This window comes from Cyphomyrmex costatus, unplaced genomic scaffold, assembly GCF_001594065.2.
Source record: "Cyphomyrmex costatus isolate MS0001 unplaced genomic scaffold, Ccosl1.0 scaffold355, whole genome shotgun sequence".
In the NCBI taxonomy this organism is placed as follows: Eukaryota; Metazoa; Arthropoda; class Insecta; order Hymenoptera; family Formicidae; genus Cyphomyrmex; species Cyphomyrmex costatus.
Genome location: NW_017277720.1, coordinates 218807 through 243741, shown reverse-complemented (window position 1 = coordinate 243741; position 24935 = coordinate 218807). Strand labels below are relative to the sequence as shown.

Below are 24935 nucleotides of genomic sequence, written 5' to 3'. Positions count from 1 at the left end.
TAATATTTCCTCTAACGTGCGCAGAGCCCGAGGGCTCTTGCGGAATTAACGGTGCCGCGAACGTAGAACGTAAAATATCGAAAGCACGACCGTCATATTAACGGGGATCGTCGTGGACGCGAACCCGAAATTTAGTGAGATCAAAGCGTATTCCACGATCTGTATTCCACGGACGATCCGTTTAAACAACGGTCGTTTATCACAGCCCGTTGTGTGCGAGAGTCACATTTAATTAATTTTATACGCGTTTTATAATTATCTTACGGTATCCACACGCACATTCTCGCTTATCTACTCGCAAAATCCTTTGTACGTTGTGTTCGAAGCGATAAACAGCAGAATACCTCACCGTCCCCATTTCTGCATCATCCCCATCTCTCGTTCGAACTTCCGAGGAGTTCGGAATTCTCAGCAGAGAGCGGTTCCCTTTACATCGCATTGGAATGTCCTGAATATTGCATAGGCAGTGTCGTGGGTAGCGACGCAGGCTGCGATGCAGGCTGCGACAGTGTCGTAGGCAGAGATGCGGTAGGTAGTGATGTCGATGTCGTCGGTGTCGAAAGAGGCGCGGAAGAAGTGTTCTCGTTGGCCTGCATCAGACCGCCCAGCATCCCACCTATCTCTGTTCCACCGGTAGAATAACCCATCATACCTCCAGCTACCACCTCCACCGTCGTGGAGGCCGCTGCCGCGGCCGCCGCTACGACGTCTTGCGCTCTCATCTGCCGCTCTCTTAATTGCTCTTGCTGCTTCTTCATCAGCTTTCGCTCTTTCGCACGTCGATTTTGGAACCAGATCTTTATCTGCACAGAATTGAATTCCGTTTAACGCTTGTCCCCGCGCAATGATTTGACAATTTTCATTGATAAAGGAGCGTGAGACTCACCTGACGTTCCGTGAGACCGAGTTGAACAGCGAGGTCCGCCTTGCGTTTGATAGTAGTGTAATGATTCATATGAAACTCTTTTTCTAGCTCTAGCCTTTGATAGTCCGTGTAGACCACTCGGTATTTGTCTTTTGTGCGAGTCTTTCCTGAAAAAGAAGCAGATAACGACTGGTGTTATTAACGCGGTTAATATCTATCGTACTGATTCTCTTGTCAATAATGCGTTAAAAAGATAACGTTTTCAGCGAATATACCGCGTGGCGACATTAACAAAGTAAATGTTTTGTAATTAATTTCATGTCAGCCTAAAGAATATGAGAGGCACTAATTTGCTATGGTCATTCCGCAAAATCTCTATACTTGAGATGAATACCTGCTTTCTAATTCTTAATGTAATTGCAACATACGTTAATATAAATTGAAGTGGAAGGAAGATGAAAAAAACAATGGGAACAGTCGTGTAAATTTTTGCCAAAAATATTTAGATTACAACGAGCAATTAATTTCGTTTCAATTTCTACATACTCAAACATTAGAGACACACAGAAGCCTATTTTATAGGAGTACAAATTAGTTCGGTCCGTTTTCCAAAAGATGATCGCCTTCAAAGACGAGTCATTTTTTCGAGATAGAATTCGAAAATTGCCTGACAGATGGGAAAAAGTAGTAGCCAGTGATGGACGATACTTTAATTAATCCGTTCATTCATTTTGTTTTGAAATAAATGCATTTTGGAACACAAAAAACGAACCGAACTAATTTGTACACCTAATATTATATTAGTATCTATGTAAATATATTAAAATAATGTTCATATTTCATTTCAATTATTTTTAGCAAGAATTTAATTTAGCACTAATATTTATATTAATTATATTTAATATAAATAAAAAGTTGTTAAAGAAAATATAAAATAGTAATTTGAAATAATTAGAATAGCGTATAGAATATATTCACAATTTGTAGTAAATATAATTTGTCTCAATACAATTAATTTCCTCAAAGTTGTAGTTGTGAAAAAGTAGTGCAAAAGTAATAAAGATTAAGAAAAATAAAATATTAAGATAGCAATATTAAAGAAGATAATTGTTATCAAATATCATTAATATTCTTATATGTTGCCTTTCATGATATTCTCAAAATTAGTTTTAATTAAAACTTTTACAAATGAAACATCAATATTATAGCTATACATCTAAAAAATGTACTATTACATTAATAACTTGCATCTAAGACAATTATAATCATGCTCTAAGCACATAAAAATTATTTAAAAATAGAAGGAAAATACACAATGTTATTAACTTCTAATGCGGATTAATTTATTGACAATTATAATCATGCTCTAAGCACATAAAAATTATTTAAAAATAGAAGGAAAATATACAATGTTATTAACTTCTAATGCGGATTAATTTATATCTTATGATAATCACAATTATTGTATAGTAATAGAAAAGAAAACACACATGTATACACACAAAATTACAATAGCTTGAAATAACGGCATTTGCAGAACGAGAGATGCATCTGCGATTTGCAATGAATAAAGCACGATTATTTCTTATGAGAGGAAACGACGTGCCAGAAGGCGGCAAAAAAAAAAAAAGAAGAAGAAGTGGTTGGCAATCGCACAGTGTGAATGCGTTTCTTACGACGTGGCATTCTTGGCGGTAACACGCGCACAAAATGTAGAATGGAGAGAGAGAGAGAGAGAGGGAGGGAGGGAGGGAGGGAGAAACGGGAAACAAGGATGTAAGGAATGTGTGTGTGTGCGTGCGTTGTGTGTGCGTGTGTGTGGGGGGAACGGCAAGAGATGGCTCAAAAGAGAGGGACACGATTAGATAAGGCTCTGCCGGCGAGATCAAAGGCGTGTACGTTAATCCACCACTCCTCGATAAGGGAACTCCGAGGCCTTCGCGGCGTTACGAATAAGCAAGCGACCTTAGACTTTTCGTCGGTACACACAGAACGACTACAATCTGAGGTAGTATGGTTGGTATCGGGACAGCAGGATATCCTTGTGGCAAGGATGCGCGGCAAGAATGGCAGGGATAAATAATAGAGTCAACCCATAAAAGCCAAGAATTCACATAAAATTGTATTGAAAACATATATCCATTTTAATCAGAAGAGATATCTGATATTCTTCGACATCTGTAATATTACTTTGAACTATGATATTACATTTTTTTTAATTTTTCTCTTTATGAATCAACGATTACGAAATTAAATTTTGATATCAACGAGAAATCAAACGATAAACTCCTAATAAAATTTTAATTCATTTCGATCTTTTTTATTTAATTAATTCTTGAATTTATAGTGATATACAAATTACGAAAATATCACAGATTTACGGGTCAGAGATTTGCGAAGCAAAACAGAACATTTCGTAAAATATTTTTAGTATCTAAAGTATGTAATTATATATTTTCTATATATATTTTACTTTATAATTTAATAGGTTTAATTATATACGCAATAGAATAAAATGAATTTATTTGAAGAAAAGCATGGCTTTTGATCGATACTTACGCGCGTTTAAAAAACAAATTTGACAAAGTTGACAAGTGTCTTTATATAAGTCACTTACGAAAGATTTATCTTATTTGTAAGATGTCTTTCTTGTACGTGATTGTGTAGAAAATTCATGCGAGGTAATGTAAACAATGAGAAAGAATCTCTGGAGAATTAGGCGATATACGTTGGCGTTTAGATGATACACACGTCGACGCATGCGGCGCTCCGTTCATGGTTAAATCCGTATAATCTGTTCAAATAACGCAGCAATAAATTACAAACTGTCTGGTTTCGAGTTTTCATCTAGTCGGATTGAGATTGAGAGATCGTTATCGCGGGCACTTCCAGCTCTGCGTATCTATGATAATACTTGAATCACGTCTTCGCTATACGTACCCCATGTGAGAGATGTGCTATATAATGAATTGATGCGTTCACTGTATCTTATCTGCTACCGGGTTTTTCGATCGACTGATTTCCAATTTCAATTTTCAAATGTGAGTTCGAAAGTTCAGTTATTATTAATTATATCGAGATAATGTAAAAAAGCATAAATCAACTTTCTTATGAAATTAAGAGGAACGCTGTTTCTAGAAAAAAAAAGTATTGTGCTCAGCTTGGAGATATCAAAAGAACATCTATATAAATTATTTAATTCGTAATGATTTTTGAGAAACAAAAATCTCTCTCTCTCTCTCTCTCTCTCTCTCTAGAAACAAATAGTGCAATAGCTTTTTCTTTTTTTCTTAAAAAAAAGTATTATTGTTTAGATTTTCTTTTCGCAATAATCGACTATTTCGTGATTGCGTAATGCCTAGTTTAAATCTCTGTTGTGTCAATAAAGTGTAACACAAGATAAACGAGGAATAAATATTAGACAGTGTTCGCCATGGTTTTTGTCAATATGATATCACGTAATGTAGCTTGGATTTTTCCTTTTCTCTCGCTCGTTTTTTCTGTTACGCTTCGCATTGTTAGACGTGCAAATATTTGACGCGTTAAGAGCAAACGTCGCGTAGCCTGATGCACGTAAACAAACACATGAAACATCCTTAAAGCTTATCAAAAGGCAGACTCTTTATCTTTATAAAGATTGTAATCGAATCAAAAAAATTCCAAACTCTATGCGGCACTGGTCTTAATTGCGATAGATTTCTCGCGTGACGGGTGCTCGCCACGCCACGCTTGCAAAGATAATTTCGTGATTCCGATTTTTATCGCGATCGAAAAAGTTGTATCATTCATTTAAGCGATATACCAAGAACTATATTTAACAAAGAGTTAGACTTCAAAAGAATTAAACAGAAAAAATTGTTTAAATATCAGACCAGCAAACTGTAGTAAGAAACAGCAAAATATTTCATTACTATGAAGTTTTCATTAATTAGTGACATTTATTAAATAATTTTATTCAAAACTACATAAGAATTAATAGCAAATTGAAATTGTGAATCGAGAAAAAACGAATGCGATTAATCGTAAAGTTAAATATAAAGTTGAATTCCGATGTTTTAATATCGAGGGTGAATGATTTGGTCTTTCGCTGTAACAGCATCCCGACACGAAAGGGAGAGACTTAAGAAATCGACGTTTCTAGTTTCTGGAACTTTTTCACGGTTAACGGAGCAACTTTGTGCGACTCCGAGTTGAACTTTTTACATTCGGAGGAGTCCGCCGGCAAGTCTCAAATGGTTTGCACAGCGAAGAGAGGCCTGTCGTCAAGAGGGCAGGTCGTCGGTTTTTTTTCCGTCTCACGCATGGGCCACGTAAGCGTATATCTGAGTTAGAAAGGATTACCGTCGGCGTTTTTCATCTTGCCGATATCGCGCTTACGGCCCCGGTGACGCGCTGATCGCGACCACGATGCGTTAGATGCTCTCAACAGCGCGGTTGTATTATACTTTTAATTCGATAGAACAGACAATTGATATTTTAACTTATATTCGAAAATCAGTAATAAACACCGAAAACGTTTCTAATTAATCTCTAACCTAACGACGTGCGATAATTACTCGCTGAAGTTTATCATCGCAAGCAGAACGTCGAAGACGATTTCTTAAAATGTATCTATAGTTCGTTGGACCCCCCCCCCCCCCTTGTCATTGTCTATACTTTCGAGTGAACGGATCCTACAGAGCTATTTCTCCCGAGTATCCGTGCGCGAAATGCGAACGAGCATGACGGGGGAAAAAGAGGGAAAAGAGCGAGGAGAAAACGCGACGGATTTTACGAACGTCACGAGACGGGGGAGGACAGAGAGATGTGAAGGGAAAGACGCGAGCGAGGGGACGAAAGAAACGGTGCTCCTGGGACTCGTTGCCACCCCATTATAGCGTTTGCTCTTCCATTTCACGCCGCGGAATGGCAAAAGCGCGTGCCCGCTTTTCCTGCGGGTGTTTGACAACCCCCGGCGATATCTCGTGTCGGCCTAGCCGTACACGCCGACTCGCGCGGGTGCCATTCGTCAGCGGCGTCACAATTACCTCTATTGTGCCACCTCGCATTTGTATATCGCATATCAAGTATCCATGAACGAAGAGAAACGGAATGAGAGAGGGAAAGATATTTTACTGCACGCATTGTGGCGGTAGTCTCGTCGTAATATAGCAGCGACTATGTTTATATTCTTCTTTAACATTTTGAAATTCTTTCTTTTTTTCTTATTATACGTAAGTCTATACGTAATATTTTTTTATTGCCTGCAACATTGCCGTACTAGAAAATACGTGTAAATATTATATGTATAAAGTAGCTTTAAATATTACGAAAAAATTAATGTTAAATGTTACAAATATTATTAAATAATTAAATGTATATTGTAAATTGTAATATATGCATATTGTATATATTTGTACATATAAAATATATTATAACATTAAAATAGTATGTACAACATTAAATTTTATTAAAAGATATATATAAGATAGAATGTAATCACGAATATTCATGTGTTAACATTACACACAAGTGTTACAAAGATTGTAATGACTAGCAAAACACACATCAAGAAATAAAAAAAGAAAAAGGAAATTATACTTAGGGCATTTAATTTAATTTAATTACAATTCAATTATATCTTTTTGGCAAATTTTGTAGGGAATTCTATTTTATTCATATATACATATATCATATTTAACTGCATGAATATGAAATGTACAATGCACGAAATAAGGAGAAAATAATGGAGTGAATAGACTGAATAAAAATTATAAAATCTTGATTTTGATAAAGATAAAAATAACTTGCTTATTTCGTTTTTTATTATACAACAAATAAGTACAGTATTAAATGTACATTTATGTAAAACAAAAAATGATTATAAACTACATATTATATATATATATAAATATTTTTTATTTTCATATTCTTTGAGAAGAAATACGAAATAAATATAGAATACAATTTACTTTTACACTTGTATAGGAAAAATTGAAATAATACATTTAATTATCTGAGAAAGCTTCCGTGAGAAGATTTTTCAACATAAATATGTTGTACAACAAACACATTATTGTCGTATTATTTTTATTCGTGCAGTTTCTAGTAAAAATCTCATTAAAACAAATTATATCTTTTTCCATAGATTACATCATTTTTACCATCACAGAGGACAATCGAAACACGATTATAATAATTAACGTAAGCAACATCAATTTCTTGTTTATTTGCGCTAATCTCAGAAAAAAGAGCCAAAGTGAAATTGTTTATTCCGCCCATCTCTTCAATTGGAAATTGCCGAAAGTTAAAAAAATAAGAAGTTTAGCATTATACGTGATAGAATTAAGGAAACATCGATCGACAAACTGACCTGTTTGCTTCTTTTATCCTCTACTCGTCAATGATAAATCTTAGACAAACACACATTGGTGACAAATTTCAAACACATACTGGCGACAAAAAAGTCAAACAAAAAATCAGAAACTATTTCATCGTATACCTGCTGAGCGCGTGGCCAAAAGAAACTCAACAACTTCCATACTTGATTTATTGTCTCACAACCCATTTGAATTATATGTGAGCGACGACAGCTAGGAAGAACGTTGTCGTAAAATATTGAAAAAAATCGATATTATTGAGAATGAACCTTGGAGATATGGTTGCCTGGTCGTAGAAGAGTACAAAAAAAGAGAATATATAGTAAAAGTGTACAAAAGAAAGAATATCAAATTAAAAGTGCCGCAGAGACTATTTGCTGGAAGATTTCTATAATCCTCAAATTTCTCGGCGCCTGGGTTTCTAAATTATATCCTAGTCAACAGACTAACAATGAGTCTCAAGCTAAATTTTCGGCCGAACGTCCAGCTGAGCCGCTAAATTTCCTCGCGTGGCATCCGTATTTCACTTCAGTCATATAATTCGCATCGAAAATTCAGCTTGCGACGCCAATGATGAATCGTTTAACAATTCCTTTAACGCGACGGAGAGAAATCGATGTCTGATGGCGTGCTGCGTGCCGAATCGCGTAACACCGAAACTCTCATGACTCGAGGGTTTCCGCTGTGGATCATTGACGACCAGATTCAAGCAGAGACCAGCAAGCAGAGATTCGACAATGCATGGATCCCACCGTTGATCTTATTACTGTCAAAACACTTAACCGTAAATAAACGGTTCTATATAGTCACAGATACGATAGGCGGAGTCATTTTACGGATTTGCATTGTTGCAGATCAGACTAGAAGGTTCTCTAAAGACGTTTAAACTCACAGGACGATTCAATGACGAAAGCGGCGCTACAAGGCGCGATGTTTCGAAGAAACAAAATTTGATCTCAAAGATAAGAAAAATGCGTGTCAAAGAGCTAATTATTTTACTTTCAAACGATTACTTCCTATAATTATCGACAGAAATAATAACGGCTGATGTCTTTATACCCGCAAACGGATGATATTCGATCTTTCTCCTTCGTTGTTTACCTTTAATCGCGCCGATAAGAGGAGATCGTGCGGTCAGACGAAGGTGCCATAAAAGCGTATAGAAATCGCGTGCTGCCGTCGTAGGATCGCTCTCACGGAACGGAATCGAACGGGCTCTGCACAGGAGAACGAGAAAGCCGTATGCACGAGAGGCCGACCCTCACGAAATTGTAATGCACGTCTCGCGTTTTTGTATTGTCATGGTGAGAGGCTTTGCCGTGCGGGCTTCTGCCCGCAATATAACCATAAAACGCAGATAATTGCTGCTGGAAGGTACAGGACGCTCGTTTCAAGGTACTTAAGGTGCGTACTTACTGCACGCACGTGAGGTAAAATGCAAATAAGAGAAAGAGAGAGAGAGAGAGAGAGAGAGAGAGGGCGCAACAGAAAAAGAAGAATTTGGTACACGGATTCTGTGAAGCGCTTGGTGGCCAAGTGCATCAGGCGAAGAATAATGGGATTTGGGGCAAAACAATCTGAATGTATAATTAGCATGTTAATCCGAATAGCGTATAAAGATTGATCAAATATGTTCACAAGGTTCACTGCAGCACTGCGCTTTTTTTTTTTTTTTTTTTATTAGAAAAAGGTGTCTAACGTTTACAAAACGGATTTTTTAATATGCATATGATGGTATTTCTGGAATATTAATAAGTATTAGGTGCGCTTGAATTAATTCTGTTGACCGGGAGAAGTCAGGATTTGTGCTGTTTCAACATGGCCGAAAGTGACTGCGTATGTATATGAAAGTACTATCAATAGGCTTTAATAATCAGTATATAACATTTGATCGGAATACAAAGAACACAATTTTTTATCGCATTAAAAATGTCGGGTTTTGTATACCAAAAAAAAAGAGCATTTGCGGAAAGCGTTACTTTTCTATTTTAAGCTCAAGAAATCTGCTGCTGAAAGTCATCGTTTGCTAGTGGAGGCTTATAGGGAGCATGCTCTATCTGAAACAACTTTGGCAGAGATTTAGAAGATTTAAAAAAACAATTTTGACGTGAATGACAAAGAGCGCCCTGGTTAACCAAAAAAATTTGAAGATGAAGAATTAAAGGCACTACTTCAAGAAGATTCATGTCCGACGCTCAAAGAGTTGTCGGTAACATTAAATGTCGATGTGTCAACCGTTAGCAAACGTTTAAAAGCAATAGGTATGATCCAAAAGTTAGGAAATTGGGTCTCATATGAATTGAGAGAAAGAGACATTACGAAACGTTCAGCTATTTGTGAATTGCTGCTCCAAGATGAAAACGGAAGTCGTTTCTGCATCGAATTGTGACTGACGATGATAAATGGATTCGTTACGACAATCCTAAACGCAAGAAATCATGGGTTCATCAGACGTTGCTCCATCAGATTACCATTTGTTTCGGTCGATGCAGCATGGTCTTTCTGAGCAACACTTCAGTTACTTCGAAGATATCAAAAAATGGCTCGATGACTGGATTGCTTCGAAAGAACCTGAATTTTTCTATCGCGAAATCCATTTGTTACTCCAAAAATGAGAAAAGGTTATAGCTTTCGATAGACAACGTATTGTGAATAAAATATCAGATACCTTTTTGACAAAATAAGAACCAGTTTTTAATTAAAAAAACAGCGAGATTAATTCAAGCACCTAATATCTTAATTAGGAGAAACTAAAAAGAACTACTGCATATACGCTGTACAGACGCTACACAAGACTGAATTCTTAGAGAGACGAATTGTCATTATTGCAATTTTAATGCATTATAAAAAAATTCGATAGAGAGATATGAAAATATTAATATTAAACCTCCATGAGATGTAAATAAAAATATATTCGCAGAGAGAGAGATATACCAAAATCGATGTATTTTACAATTCCGTTAAATCAAAATTCAATATTAGAGATCTATTCTTACATTCTTTGAATTGCTACACACAGTGCAGTAATTAAAGTGAAAGAAATGTACATATTTGTTTCACTTCAACTTATTGCACTGTGATGCAATTCAGAGAGCACAGTAATAAAAAAAACAGATTTATTGTCACTTTCAATAATATTGCTAAAATTGTGTGATTTTAATTTTGTTATCGTAACATTAGCATGCCAGTAATTATAAAATATATTGCATAATTTTTATATAACACAGAGTATACTATACGTATTAAAAATAAATTTTAGAAAATCAACATATTTTCTAACATATCTTACTTTTTGTGTTGTTAATCATTTTCCTTGGATATTTGCAAGTTGAAATATAGATCTAATAATAAAACAAGTACGAAACACGTTTCTATAGAACATTGAGAGCTGCATGCACAATTGAGGTACAACAGCGCATGCAAACACTAAAGATATTATTGTACACGACAATCAATTAATTACATTAATTATTAGTTTTGATAGTTCGTACCAAGAATTTCAAGCCGGCAACAGAGTTCGTTAATCGGTGACGTTGGATCCGCACCGCCGATAGTTTCGGCGTTGCACGCTGCAACAATGGAAAGGGCATCTCTTTCATCAAAAAACCTATCTTCTTTATACGTTTATATCAAATAAGGCAATTGATCGGATTTTTCGAATAACTGGCGTTATACCGAATTACGGATGGCCGCGCGAAACGCAGCGAGGGTTAAACTCTTTCTTGTCGCGTGTGTTGATTCAGGACGCGTTCCGTGCGAACGGATGAAACTTTGTCGTTTTGAGTCCTGTGAAAAATCAAGGTGGATGAGAGGGAGCGAGGAAAGAAGGAAAGGGGATTATCTCACAAATATTTGAGAGCAATTAGATGTTTGCTCGTCCGTTACTGTGTTTACACGGTTTGCGGTATCTAGACCGCTGGAGACGTGTTTATGACCATGTACGATATGCACGAAAGTAGTTCTCGTTAAATGCATTTCATCACGTGGCTTTTTAAATCGTCCGATTTCTTAATCGACCTCCTGAAACTGCAGATTAACTGTTTGTGGGCAGAAAGAGCTTAGACATGCGAATAATAGTTTGCTTAAAATTTGCAATCATTAGGTAGCTGGTAGATAATTGCGAATCATTTCTTGTATAAAGTGTTGTTGACATTTTAATAAAAAGTTTATCGATACGAATCTGCAGTATATATTTTCTAAAATTAAATAAATATATTCTCAGGAAATACAAAAAATATTTTTATACATATATTTTATATAATATATTATAATAGTATTAACGTAATACATGTTTAATATAATTAAAGATATTTTTTTAGACGTCTTTTAATTTGTATTTCAACAATAGCTCCTCAATTTTCTCAATTCAGAATTTAATTGAATTAAAATATTTGTATCTTGTTTCTTTTCTATTGAAGAAAACTGCAATTTGATCATTATAATATTACCTAGAAAAATAACGTTGAAATGTGATTTTTTAAAAATCGTATCTAGATTTAATTATAGGTATTTGAAAATTCCTAAAATTCATAAATTTTCCGAGTTTTTATGTTGTATTAATGAATATTCGTTGTACATTTATAATAATTTTACTGAATTCATTCAATTGAAAGTCCTGAAAAATCAATTGTCTTTTCGCGTTAAATAATAAATAACAATGAAGAAAAAAAGGAAGAACTCATGTTATATACCGATATTTAGTCATAATTTAATTATGTTTTGCAATATTGAAGCAAAATAATTATATTTTTTATAACTTTCAAATGTATTGGAACATTCTGCTACTCTAAAGCTATCAATATGTATAATATTTTTAAACAACAATTTAAAAAAAATGTTTTCGTGTGTTTTAATAATATTTTTATCGCTTTATATGTATATGATAAGTAAAATACACACATAAAGTTCGATCAAATATTTTAGACACGTTGTTACATTTTATTTTATGGTATATATTATATTATAGTTATTTTCATCTCTCAATTAAAATTTAAATTGTTTAATTGACAACAATTTCCAATTATATGTTACATTTAAGTTAATTGTAAAATGAAATAGAAACGGAATAAGACCACGAAAAGGAATGATGAATTGAGATGTAGAATGATTCCCCGACGGCACGCGCTGCATTCATCATATTCGTTATTTTGAATTTATTTTAACAAAATAAGTTCTAATTTATCTTAACTTAAGTAAACAAGAGGAGAGAAATAATTTTCAATAAATACATCACACACACGTATACACACATACAATGTATAATCTACAATATGGAAGTTATATATTTTCGATATAGGGGTAACAAACGTTTCCGACATTTAATTTTGTTATAAAATGTTAATTAAATTGATATTTATACAATTTATTATCAATTTTATTTATAGCAAACTTTAGCTGTACTGGAAAAAGTATAGATGATGTACTTTTCACATTTATTTTACATATTATAAATTTTGTTAATAATCTAAAGAACTTTCTACAATAAATGAATTTTTTTCTTCTAGAATCAAAGGAGAATATTTTCTACTAAATATGTAATTTTATACAGTATATTTATCGAATTTTCGGCAAGAAAATGATTGCAAAGAATGAAATGTATGATTTTTAAAATCTTTTATTCTGTTTTTCTTTGCTGCTTTGACAATTGTCGTTTGTTGAAAATATTTTATACTATCAACAATTATAAGAAAATGTATTCTTTCAGTGTTCGAATTTGTGCATTTATTATTCAAACAATTGCAAATTTTTCAAATTAAGAATAAATTTTACACATTTTTGTGTGTGTAAAGAATTGTTAATCTCTCAAAAACTCAGGGTTAGTAAAAGTCATATATGTTAAACATGGTTTAAATTGTTTAAAACAAGTTTAAGCGATGTTTATAACATGTTTCAAAAAAATGTTTTTTTATAATACTGTTTAAAACATCCTGGTGCTTGATCCTTTTTAAAAAGAAAAACATTATCTTTTGCCAACCCTGATAAAAAGAAATTAAAGAAAGATTCAGTGCTATCAGAAATATGACGTTAGAAATTTCTTTTTATTAACCTGGTTTAGGTTGGTTCTGATACGACGGCCTTTTCATCCACTCGTACGGGCTTCTTCTCCCCTGTATTCTATGGGATGTGTACAGTTGGTGACGTCTCGATGATGACGGCACATCCCTCGACGTGGACGGTATATCTCTGGATGTGGACGGTATGTCTCGTGATATGGACGGCATATCTCGAGATGTGGATGACATATCTCGAGATGTGGACGGCAAGTTTATGCTTGTAGGTAGTAGGTTTATGTTGCCAGACGTGGATGATAGATTCATGTTGCGAGAAGTGCAAGACAAGTCGTTGTACGATAGAGTATGAAAATTAGGCGGCGTTGTAGGAGAAGTGCTATTGTTACTGTTATTGCTGCCGTTCATACTGCCGCTCAAACTGCCATTTAAACTGCCGTTCATGTTGCCGTCTATATTGCCATTTATTCTCGCGGTCGCTGATGGATATTGATTGCGGAATGCCATATCGATATTTCTAATGCCCCATTTCAGCACCCGTCTGTACGAAATTTCGTACTCCTGTTCCCTCGATGGTATTTGCGGTTGAAGATATTGCGGCGGTGAATTTTGTTGGAAGAACTGCGGCGGTGAACTTCCTTGCAACTGGTGTTTTGCTAACCGTTGCTGAATGCGCTGCTGCGGTAATGGATTTGTGGTGATGGACTGATTATGTTGCTGAGACGGAGAATTCTGTTGTAATTGCGGCGACGAGGTGGTAAGTTGCTGACAAAGTTGTTGAGGCGGCGAATTTTGTAAGTGTTGATGCGGTGACGGATGCTGTGGACAGACTTGTTGTGGCGGCGAACTATGAAGATGTTGCTGTGGAGACGGGTGCTGATAGAGTTGCTCAGGCGGCGAGTTCTGTTGCAGATGCGGCTGCGACAAGTGCGACTGAATGCGTTGCTCAGACGGCGAATGGTGTTCCAGTTCTTGCGTTTGATGCTGTTGCGACTGCGATTGCGTTTGAAAATGTAGGTGTTGCGATTGATACTGTATATACGGCGAGTACTGAGTTGTGTAGTGCCATCCGGACATCACGTCGGCGTGGTTGAAAAACTGAGGGATCGAACTCGGCTGATGCTGAGGATGTAACGCCGGTGTCGCGGGTATGGCTCTCGATGGATAGCCATACCAGTATTGGGTCCCCTCAATGGGAGCCGCAACCGCAGAATGTGGTTGGACCTGTTGCGTCGGCGTTTGCTGATGTGTTTGTTGCATTATCGGTTGATGTTGCTGTGAGTTATCAGCGACCTGGTGCTGCTGTTGGCGGTATGGGATCGTCTGGTTGTAATGAATCGTATTGATGATGTTCGATATGGTATTCGGTTCTCCAGAGACGACGTCTTCACGGCACGATGGCATTTCGAATTGGACTTAACTTGCACAATAAACAAACTGTCTGTTTCTTTAAACACAGATAATTAAAATCACAAAAATTGCAGATTAACGTGAGTTGTTACGATGTATATTCACGACACTGGGTGACACAAACAATGAAACCGGCACAGTTGAAACGTATAAATGTTATTGCTAGTTCCCGACCGAACGCGTTTTGTCCAATATCGATATAGAACTGACAACGTAACTCCAGCGTTTACTAGTTGAAGTAAATCCAACGGGGCAACTCGGTTTGGTGGGGAACTGCCTGTATCTCTAGCTCCGCCTCTCACCGTGCTGCATCGAACGGCCAATCTACATCCGGCACCCAACATAATGGTGTCCAACGAGAATGTCGCGGAACAGTAGGTATGTCGCCCGCCTACAAGAAGAGAATCGATAGAAAGAGAGAGAAATCGACTCTTGTAGCTCCACCTTCTCGATAAGGTATGTTGTTGATCTTTACATTTGGGGAAAAATTGACCGGTTATTCTCCTCGTAACAACTGCATTTTGAAGATAGACTTCATCTTTTTTCAATCTTCTAATGATACAATAGATAAAAATTAACTCCTACTTGTTACATTTAGTTTTCATTTATTGGAGATATATTTAGAGATATTAAAAAATCTAGATTTGATTCGGTTACATAATTTTCTTTTTTTTTTAATTGGAAAGGTTACAATTAAATTTGCTAATTTAGAATTTTAGGATATTGAAGTTTGTGATCTCCTAGACGATGCTGCAATGATAACGATGATTGATCAGATAATCTAATTTTCCTCTGTGATATACGTATATTTATTATAATTATTTTCATACGTATTAAACTAAATTCTTTTTACTTCGTTCCTTTTCTTCTCAGGCAGCTGTCTATATTTTACTAGAAATTTTAAATAAATAATAAAGTTTTTGAAATTTATTTGAGCGGATATTGATTCAATGTGATAAAGTTTACATTTTAATATTTAATTTTCTTTTTCTATAATTATAGAAAAAATTTGCCTTTTCGCATCTGGCTCACATTAGCCTTTATTTTATAATACAGTAATATATGGTAGTTCATTTTGTAGTAGGTAAAGTATAGAGATAAATATCATATATTACAGCAAAAGCATGAGATACTTTTATAGTAATTTTAATAGTTGCCATTTAATACGTTATTATAAAATAGGTAGTATTTCTATATGCATTATCATAGAGTTTTGTATGAATCATAATTTTTTAAATCTCATTACAAATATCAATTGATAATTTGATATCGCAATGGCACATAAATCACGGCACTGTACACGCATATATCTACAATATCCACACAGTATCTACAGTATTAATCGGTGCATTCGCGCAATATACTATTTTATTGCGTGGTCGTAACAAAATCGTATACAATTCCGGGATGTATAACACTTATAAACCGTACGAAAAGTTCATAAATCATTTCGCCGCTTAGATGATTTAGAACCGAAAACTTAAGTTTATCGTGGCTGCGATTAAGATCGATAATCGTTGTTTATTACGTTTACTTAAGTTGAAGTAGGAACGCTATGTGTTTAATAAGAGATGAGTGCGTAACAAATTATTATACTTATACCGAATGATATGCTCATAAGTCAATTAATTTCTTACTTTATTCTTGCACATAGTTAGCGTTCGATAATCTTGAGTTTTCGATTTTATGAGAAAACCTTATGAGACTCTTTTTTAATTATTAATAAACTATACAGGGTGATTCAAAATTCCCGCACTCGGAGTACAAGACGTAATACTTTACGCTAAGACAAACAACTTTTCGCGCGTAACCATGATTTTTCGAGGTGGCCTGGTAGTGTATATGGTTTGGCAAAAACCAGTAGTCTGGAACAAAAATAAAAAATTTGTGATTATCTATGATATACTGGCTATCGGCTAACGGAGCCTTTTTTTTTTTTAAATTTTTGGCGCCGAGAAAAAAATTCCTGAATTTTTAGTTTCATTTTTTGTCAAAAAAAATAAGTTATTATTATTAATAACTTTTGAACAAAACAAAATATTGAAAAAACCGTCCGTTAGCCGAAAGACACTAGTCTTTAGTATATGTGTACCAAATTTCAAGTCGATTCGTTAAATAGATCCCGAGAAATCGTGTACACCGTCTTGAAAAACATAGTTTCGAGAAAAACGCGTTTAAAGTTTTGGTACTAGTTTTTTCAGTGATAAAATTTATTTAAGCATCTTACCCTTAATCTGCCATTCCTGCCTCATAAAAGGAATCTTCTTCTTCACATTCTTAGCCCGTTCTTAGTTTCTTCGCAGAAGCACTTGTCAAAGCCGTTTCACTCTCAAACATATGACGATTCGGTATCGCCGGTCTTTCTTTGTTTTCGACAATTCAATGAAAAAAAATTCTAGCGGGTATGAGACCTTTTCCCTTTTATTCTAGAGGGTTCAAAGGATTTTTTAAGTCAATAACCAAATTTTCGATTTTTTAAAAATTCTGGAGTGTACTAACCCTTTAATAAAACTAACACATGTAAATAAATATTTTTGATAGATTTTTTTATCGTATTCTTCATCTTAAGACTTAAAGGATAAAGAATTTTAATATACCTTAAATCGAATATTTTATTTTATTTTTAATCACTGTTCAAAATAGAGATCAGTTTGTCAACATTTGAGAGAGTTATGTATTCGCATAATCAGTAAGTTATTCTTTAAGTTTAATGATATTTATTATATCATACGCAATTGTGTGATATTTAGAATTAGAACTCTCATCTCGCAAAACGTATTGTATTCAAATGTATCTACATTTTTAAATGGTGCGATGGCATCAGAGACAATCCTTTTAATCATTTATTACGTAAGTGACGAAAGCAATTATTATTATTATTATTATTATTATGTATTATTTAAGGCTGTATTAAGATGTCATAAAGTAATTTATAATAGAGCCATATTTGAATCTTCAAATGTTATTTTCGAATAATAGCCGAGATATGTACACGCGAGTGAGGATCGCGCGCCGGCCCTGAGCGCCATGTAGACAACAACGCTTAGATATTCGTTAAATTTAACATGCTCTACTGCAAAAACTATTTGTCGGACACAATTTTGTTAAAGAAAAAAGTTGTTTGTTTTCGCGTAAAGTATTACGTCTTGTACTCCGAGTGCGGGAATTTTGAATCACCCTGTATATCTGTAATTTCAGGATAACGATGTTTTTTTGAAGCCATTATATATTATATATTTATGGAAATTGTGTTATGTGACGTCGCTTCAAGTTGCCCATGCATCATACTATTTAATGCGTTTTTAATATTTTTAATTGTCTATGTATATGATGTGTATACTTATATCTATCTAAACATTTTTACCGGAAGACTGGACAGTCAAATTTCGTCTTACCCATTCTTGTACGTTTGCCTTTCTTCCATTCTAATCTTTTCTTATCAAAACATGTTTTTATTAATTATAATTATCAGTAATGATGCTTTCATGTTTTAATGTTAATAAGATGTTAGATAATGATTTTGTATTATTTTAGAGTTATTTATTCTGTGGATAAATACCGATTAATGTGTTTTACATTTATCTCAAAACAAATCAAATAAACATTTCTGCGTTTGTCTATATAGTTAAATATATTAAATGTGTAAAAATATCTTCGTATGTATACGGAGTATCAAGTAAGGTTTGACAAAGCTCTCGTGTATAGATTAAAAGGATTAAAATAAGCACTTTGAAATTTTTACAATTTCTTTTTAATAATAGTTATCCAATGAGCAAAATGCTAAATCTAAAAAATGAACGCATCAAACAATTTTAAGATATTTTTAAGGATTCTTTAAGAAACATCTTTAAGACACACTTTATGAAAAAACTCTGAAAGAAACCTTAAAGTTGTCCTATGCATCTATTTTATTCGACAATCTTCAGAAATTAATATTTCGTTCATCACTGCAAAAATTACAAAATGGATGAGGAATTTTTTATTCAGTTCAATCTTTTCTATTTACACTCGAGCGCTTTGTTAAAACTTATCGGGCACCCTGTATATGTAACTATATAAAATATGTATAGAATTATATACATCGTATAATAATTGTATATATTATAAATATATTATCATATAATATTTATTTATAATTATATATAAAAAAAGAAATATTATATATTCCGTCTTTTCATTTCAGCTTTATGTCTAACGTATATTTGAAAAGTAATTAAGATCGCAAGTAAGTTTTTTTTATTTAAAATCTCTATTTTCACAAACATTTGCTTATGACTTTCAGATTTTATCTCATTTTTAGATTGCAGTCTTATATGGATAATACGAAGATGTTTATCCATCCAAAGTTCATATTAAATCAAAATTAAGTCATCGATGTCAGAAAAATAAAATTTTAAAAGGGTTGGAAAGATTTGGTCACAACAAATGTTACTCCAAAACTCTAGATACGTAAACATTGGAGGTTTTGGAATTTTTTTTATGGGTTTTATACTTTGGATTTTATACTTTGTCGATGTATGTGATTTACGATAGATGTGGAAATAGAGGTGAAAATTACGATCGCGCATTCTATTGTGTTCTTCATTTCAGTTTTTATACCTTTCTTGGAAAAAAATGGTCTGGCAGCCGGCAAACATAGTAGCCGGGTAAATAGTATAGGAACTTCCTCAATCATACTGTGCAATTTTATATAAAACGAATGTAAGTTGCATACACTATAACTATATACGAATTGCTATATTCGAACACTGCTTTACAATAACTCATTATTAATGGGACATATTATATTTATTAAATAGCTCTTGAGGTGTTATTTTCTTGAATCTTACTTCATTTTTTTGCAATTTTGTTAAATGCGATTGATAACATTACAAATATTATAGTATACAATAATTATTACGTTTTATGAACATGATAATAATAGTTGTATTTAAGCGGCTTTATTTATAAGACTGTGTGTGTATGTATACGTGCATGTGTGGCTCTTCCTCTCTATTTTCTCACTATTAATATCTATTATGCATGTATCAATTAAAATACAGCAACAAATCGTAAAATGCACATATATAGTTTGCGATAATTATTTCTTAATTATTAAATTTGTAAGTCTAAAAAATTTCATGACATATATATATTTATTTATACTGAAAATTGTATTCAAAAGATTCATAATAAGATATATTCGCGAATCATATTACAGTATAAATAAACATGTATTTTTATGCATGAACATTTATATCGGACATGGCTTAAGGGGATGCTGGATTGACAGTTAAAGACTCGTTTCTCTTAATTGCATTTACGGATGGAAAAATCCTTCTGCATAATTAAAGTATCGACAACAATGAATTGCGCTAGCTACGTTTCAATACGAAAAATGGGAAAAAAAATTTACAGTTTCGTTATCGGCTTCTCACATAATGTGTCGAGTCGACTGCAGAAGTCGATAACGAAACTGTAAATTTTTAATTTTCTTCCGTTTTTCGTATTGAAATGTAGCTTGCGTACTTCATTGTTACCGATATTTTAATTATGTAGAAGGATTTTTCCATCCGTAAATGCAATTAAGAGAAACGAGCTTTAACTAAGTAACACAAAGATTTACTATCCAGACATTGTGCGGTATCAAGCATTTAATCATCACACTTTTCTTTATTACGGCAATTTAGGCAACGCAATACATCCAATTTTTTGTTAGATCGATAATCTATTGTGTAATAATAAAGTAGAGTTTCTGCTGACAATAAAGAGTTAAAGTAATCAAATTGTTTGCTACACTCATACAAACTGCGTCTCTGTGTTTCTTGCATGCCCGACGGCTTATAGTTTTCTAGAAAATAAACGCGATAACTTCGACTCAACACACTATTCAAAATGACAAAAATATACCTCTATATACATCGAAAATCTACATCGTGCCCATTGAATTACATTTTCTCTTTTTTTTATTATAATACTTGTTTGATTTAAATGAAACTTGAGGATAAGTACCTACGTTGTAAAAAATATATTTTGCAGTGACTTTTCCATTGTTTCTTTTGCCACAAGTACGTAAACTTAACGCAATGCCAACTTATCTCTTGCACCAACGAGACCCGGTCTCCCCTACTATACATCGTTTACGAGATAATCGACATCTTAAATATCAAAGCAGTAAATTGAATTCTAAGTGATTTTGAACATAGAGAGAGTTTGAAACGTCAAAGGGAGGTTGAAGAAGAAAACAAACAATGATTTTTTGTAGAACATTTATTAATCTACAATTTGTCCGAAATTTTGACCATCATGTCCAATACAACATTCAACGCGTTTTATAATTCGATTGCAGCATTTCTACTACAATGCCTTTCAGGAACAATTGCGTAGACAATGTCTTTAATATTCTTTTTAGTTTTATTTTTATTACGTATACTTAAATTCCATATCTCGAGCATATCACACTAATTCTAAACATCGTTATTTTTGTAACCTACAATATGATACATATATTTATTGAAATATACGTATATTTATTGACGACTGACTAACAAATATTGCATTCAATTTCATACCTTATGCTATACAAATACTTTATTTACAAAACAGACAGTCGTGTAGTTGAAGATCAGTAATCCTGTTTGACATAACCGACATTAAAATATTAGTTTGAATCTTGTTTTTCAAATTGTGATATGGAAAATCAACTTCTTAAGATTCAATACTTGAGATATCGATTATATCGTAAACGATGCATAGTAGCAATTTTTTACTACATATGATTTTGATTGCAAATGCTCCATACTATATAAATAAGCAAAAAAGTTATAGATATCCATTTAAAAAGACTATGTCAACCTACATAACTCGAATAAGCTACGATTAGAAAAAATTTTTTACGTGCATTTTGTAGCTGACTCGGAGTCGTAATTTCTCTCTCTCTATCTCTCTCTCCCTCTCTCTTATTAAACTTTCTTGTAACTTCAACCAGTAGTGCGAAATATTTGCTCCAACATTTATGGACGGACACCCTGTATATAGTAGGGTAAAAACACGCTAGTAATTCATATACTGCCCACTGCTATAAAAAATGCATAAGTGTGTATTTTAAAATAATAACGAGGCTCATTTTTTATACTTTATATAATAGAAATTTGCTTGAACGTGTGTGACTGGCATTAGATGTTCTATTATCTTAGATGGTTGAAAACATTTTTGGATTGCGCTAAAAGAAAGTTTAAAAGTGTTGTATATAATATATACGAGCAAAGGATGATTCTTGTAAATTTTTATTAAATTAGACTCTTCAAATCAAGTGCATGAATTATACAATACAGGTAAAAGTACTTACAATGAAACTTTACTATGACAGAAGAGGTTCTTAAATGGGAGACTATAGAGAAATAAGAACAGAGAGATTTACATCACGTAGACAAAATTTTTTTTCGTTTACCTTTTCTTATATTTAAATCTTTTTTTGGTAGATCGTAATTTGTTTGCCTAGTTAAAAAAAAAAGAACAATTTTTCAAGAATGAAATAAAGTTATTACATTGCAACATTCAGCTTTGAAACGAATCACGTTACGATAAATATTATTTAAATATTACGGAGACATTAAAGGAGAAATGCTTTATTATTTCCTTCCCTTTGTCTTCGCTCATATTTTCCTTTCCTCTCCCTTTCTTCGTAGATTCTTCAGATTTCTCGATAAGTTTAATCGCTGAGTAATTGGAAGAAAGAGATTAACTTCTATAAAGTGTTTTAGAAAACTGTATAAATCGGAATGAAATACACGTAACACAAAGAATATGAATGCGACGTGAATGCAAAAATTAATATGACAGCTCATCGATAACGACAATTCATGGCATCAACCATTGTTACGACTTGATAATTGAACGCCAAGTTATCACTTTCGCCAAGAATCATAGAGAATTCGAACCATCGAATGAATAATGAATGGTAGGAAATCACTTCCCGAGTAAAAAATCTGAATGCATCCTTTTTTGCTATTTTTTTTAAATACTCTACCGACTACAATGGGTCTGTTTTTTGTTCCTGCACTGTCTAAACTAGTGCACACGTTGCTGCAATAAGTTAAAATGAAACAAACGTATATTTGTTTCACTTCAACTTATTGCATCGTGTGTACTAATTCAGACAGTGCAGGAACAAAAAAACAGACCGTATATTTACTTTAAAACGAATGTCAAATAAAACATAAAAAAATGAACTTTGTTAAACAGAAAGTCCTTCTGCTTTAAGTGTAAGAAAAACGGTATAATAATGATTTTTTTTATTTAAGCTTAACCTATATTTGCTTTGAAATTTCCTTAATTGATATTCGCGAGTCTAATATACTTTAAATTAATATACTTTATACCTAAATTCTTTGGAGTGGAATCTCACCTTAAAGAGGGAAAAAAATTTAGAGTATCTTTGTTTAAAGTTAACATAAATAAACAATTTTTTCATTTTAAAAATAAAAATTTGAGGAGTAACTCTATATAATGTAAAATTACGTAAAGTTGTAACAAATATTTACAACAAATAATTTTCCACAAGTTAGTTAAAAAAATCATTCGAATCAACTGAAACTACAAACACTGATTAGAGTTAATTCGGTAAAGCATATCAGTCGTATATAACAAAAATTTTGAATCTTTATAATAGCAAACTAGATAGAAAGGTTTCTTTCTTTGTTATATTTCCTTCCTTATTTCTTTCTGTATCTTCGTTTCCTTATCTATAGCTCATAGCTGACAGTTTCGTTTTTGAATTTCCTATTTGCTTACCAAGAGAGAGGGGGAGAGAGGGGGGAGAGAGAGAGAGAGAGAGAATATAAAATTTCGTTCTCTCTGGTCATATTTCTACAAATAATCAATAATTTCCAGTTGTTAAATTTAAATATTATACATTAAACGCCTTTTAATCTACAATAATTTCACATGGAATCTACTTTTGTATATGCTATTATCATTTTTTAAAATAATATAATCTCTATTAATGCTTTTAAGGCATAATCTTTGTTACCGTATGCGTGATATGATATATATCTAAATATTCGCATCAACTTTTATTTTTTTTAATATAATGTTCACATACGTTCTTTTTTATCGAGATTGTATTCATGTCCTCTCTATATGATCTATTCTTTAAGAGTTTATCCTAGGTTAGTAATAAATGCTTCGCAAAGTCAGTTATAGATAGCCTTCCTTCCTAACAGTCAGTTGGGAAACGGATATTAAATTTTATATCATACCAATAATATTTACAGTAAAGACAGACTAAAGAAAAAAATGTCAATTTATTGAGCTTATATTATTAGTCAGACAATAAAACACATAATTATACTTGGCACGTTCCTTTATTACAGATTGCGAGTTAAATTTATAGATTTAGTGATTTATTTTTAGTTGTAAAGTTCTTGTCCTGTAATATCCTCAATATGTGCTTGAAAATATCAATCATTAACCGTGATAAGTGTTTGAATGTTACTTCTCGTAATAATATAAAGTGATAATCTAGTGTGACAGCAAATGAATTTATTTACTTCTTTACATATCACTTATTGTAATAAGATTTCCTAAAGAAATATAGCACCTTTTAATTCGGAAAGCGAATAACTGTAACGGGATTCAAAAGCAAGTAGCAAAATAACAAAATTCAAATAATAATATAAATATACATGTAATTTTACATAATGATATATGTATGTGTAATATAGTATATAATATATACAATATCCATATAATTTTGAATATAAAATGTCATTAATATATAGTTCTGACAATTTTTAATGAATAATTTTTAACTTTGATGACATTTCAATTTTTTATTTCTCGTAACTTTTTGCCGTGACTTTTAGACTTCTTCCATTAATTTATAACTTGTATCTCCTACCTATAATTTTATGACTCGTAACTTCGTGCCATTGAATATCGGAGAATAAATAATTTCTCTCTTTTATAACGATAAACGCGCGAAAAGAAAGGAAAACTTGAACAGACGAAGATAACACGATACACCTATCGCGTTGTGCACAGCGCAGAGCTATAGTTACGTGAGGCTACGAACATTAATTGGCGGACATCTTCGTTGCTTCGCCGAGCCGGCTTTAATGATCAGCCCGTAAAAATGTTTCCTATTTTTATTTTTTTATGATGCCATAAACACTTCGCCGCTGAAGGCGCACGTTTGCCCATTGCAACTTATTTATACGGTGATATCTTTTCGTAGCATTTATAATTAATTCAATTTAAAAAATATGTATATATGTTACAGTTATTACGTTATTGTAATATATATGATGCTCT

The 24935-nt window shown here is 33.1% G+C and overlaps 1 protein-coding gene across 1 annotated transcript; it reads right to left on the bottom strand.

Annotated features, from left to right (window-relative positions):
- Positions 1–428: 428 nt before the first annotated feature.
- Positions 429–14636, bottom strand: cad (homeotic protein caudal). The gene is made up of 3 exons (XM_018542953.1): positions 13271–14636; positions 887–1032; positions 429–803 (listed from the first exon to the last, which is right to left on the bottom strand). The coding sequence occupies exons 1-3, from the start codon at positions 14634–14636 to the stop codon at positions 429–431; spliced, it is 1887 nt and encodes a 628-aa protein (XP_018398455.1).
- Positions 14637–24935: the final 10299 nt, after the last annotated feature.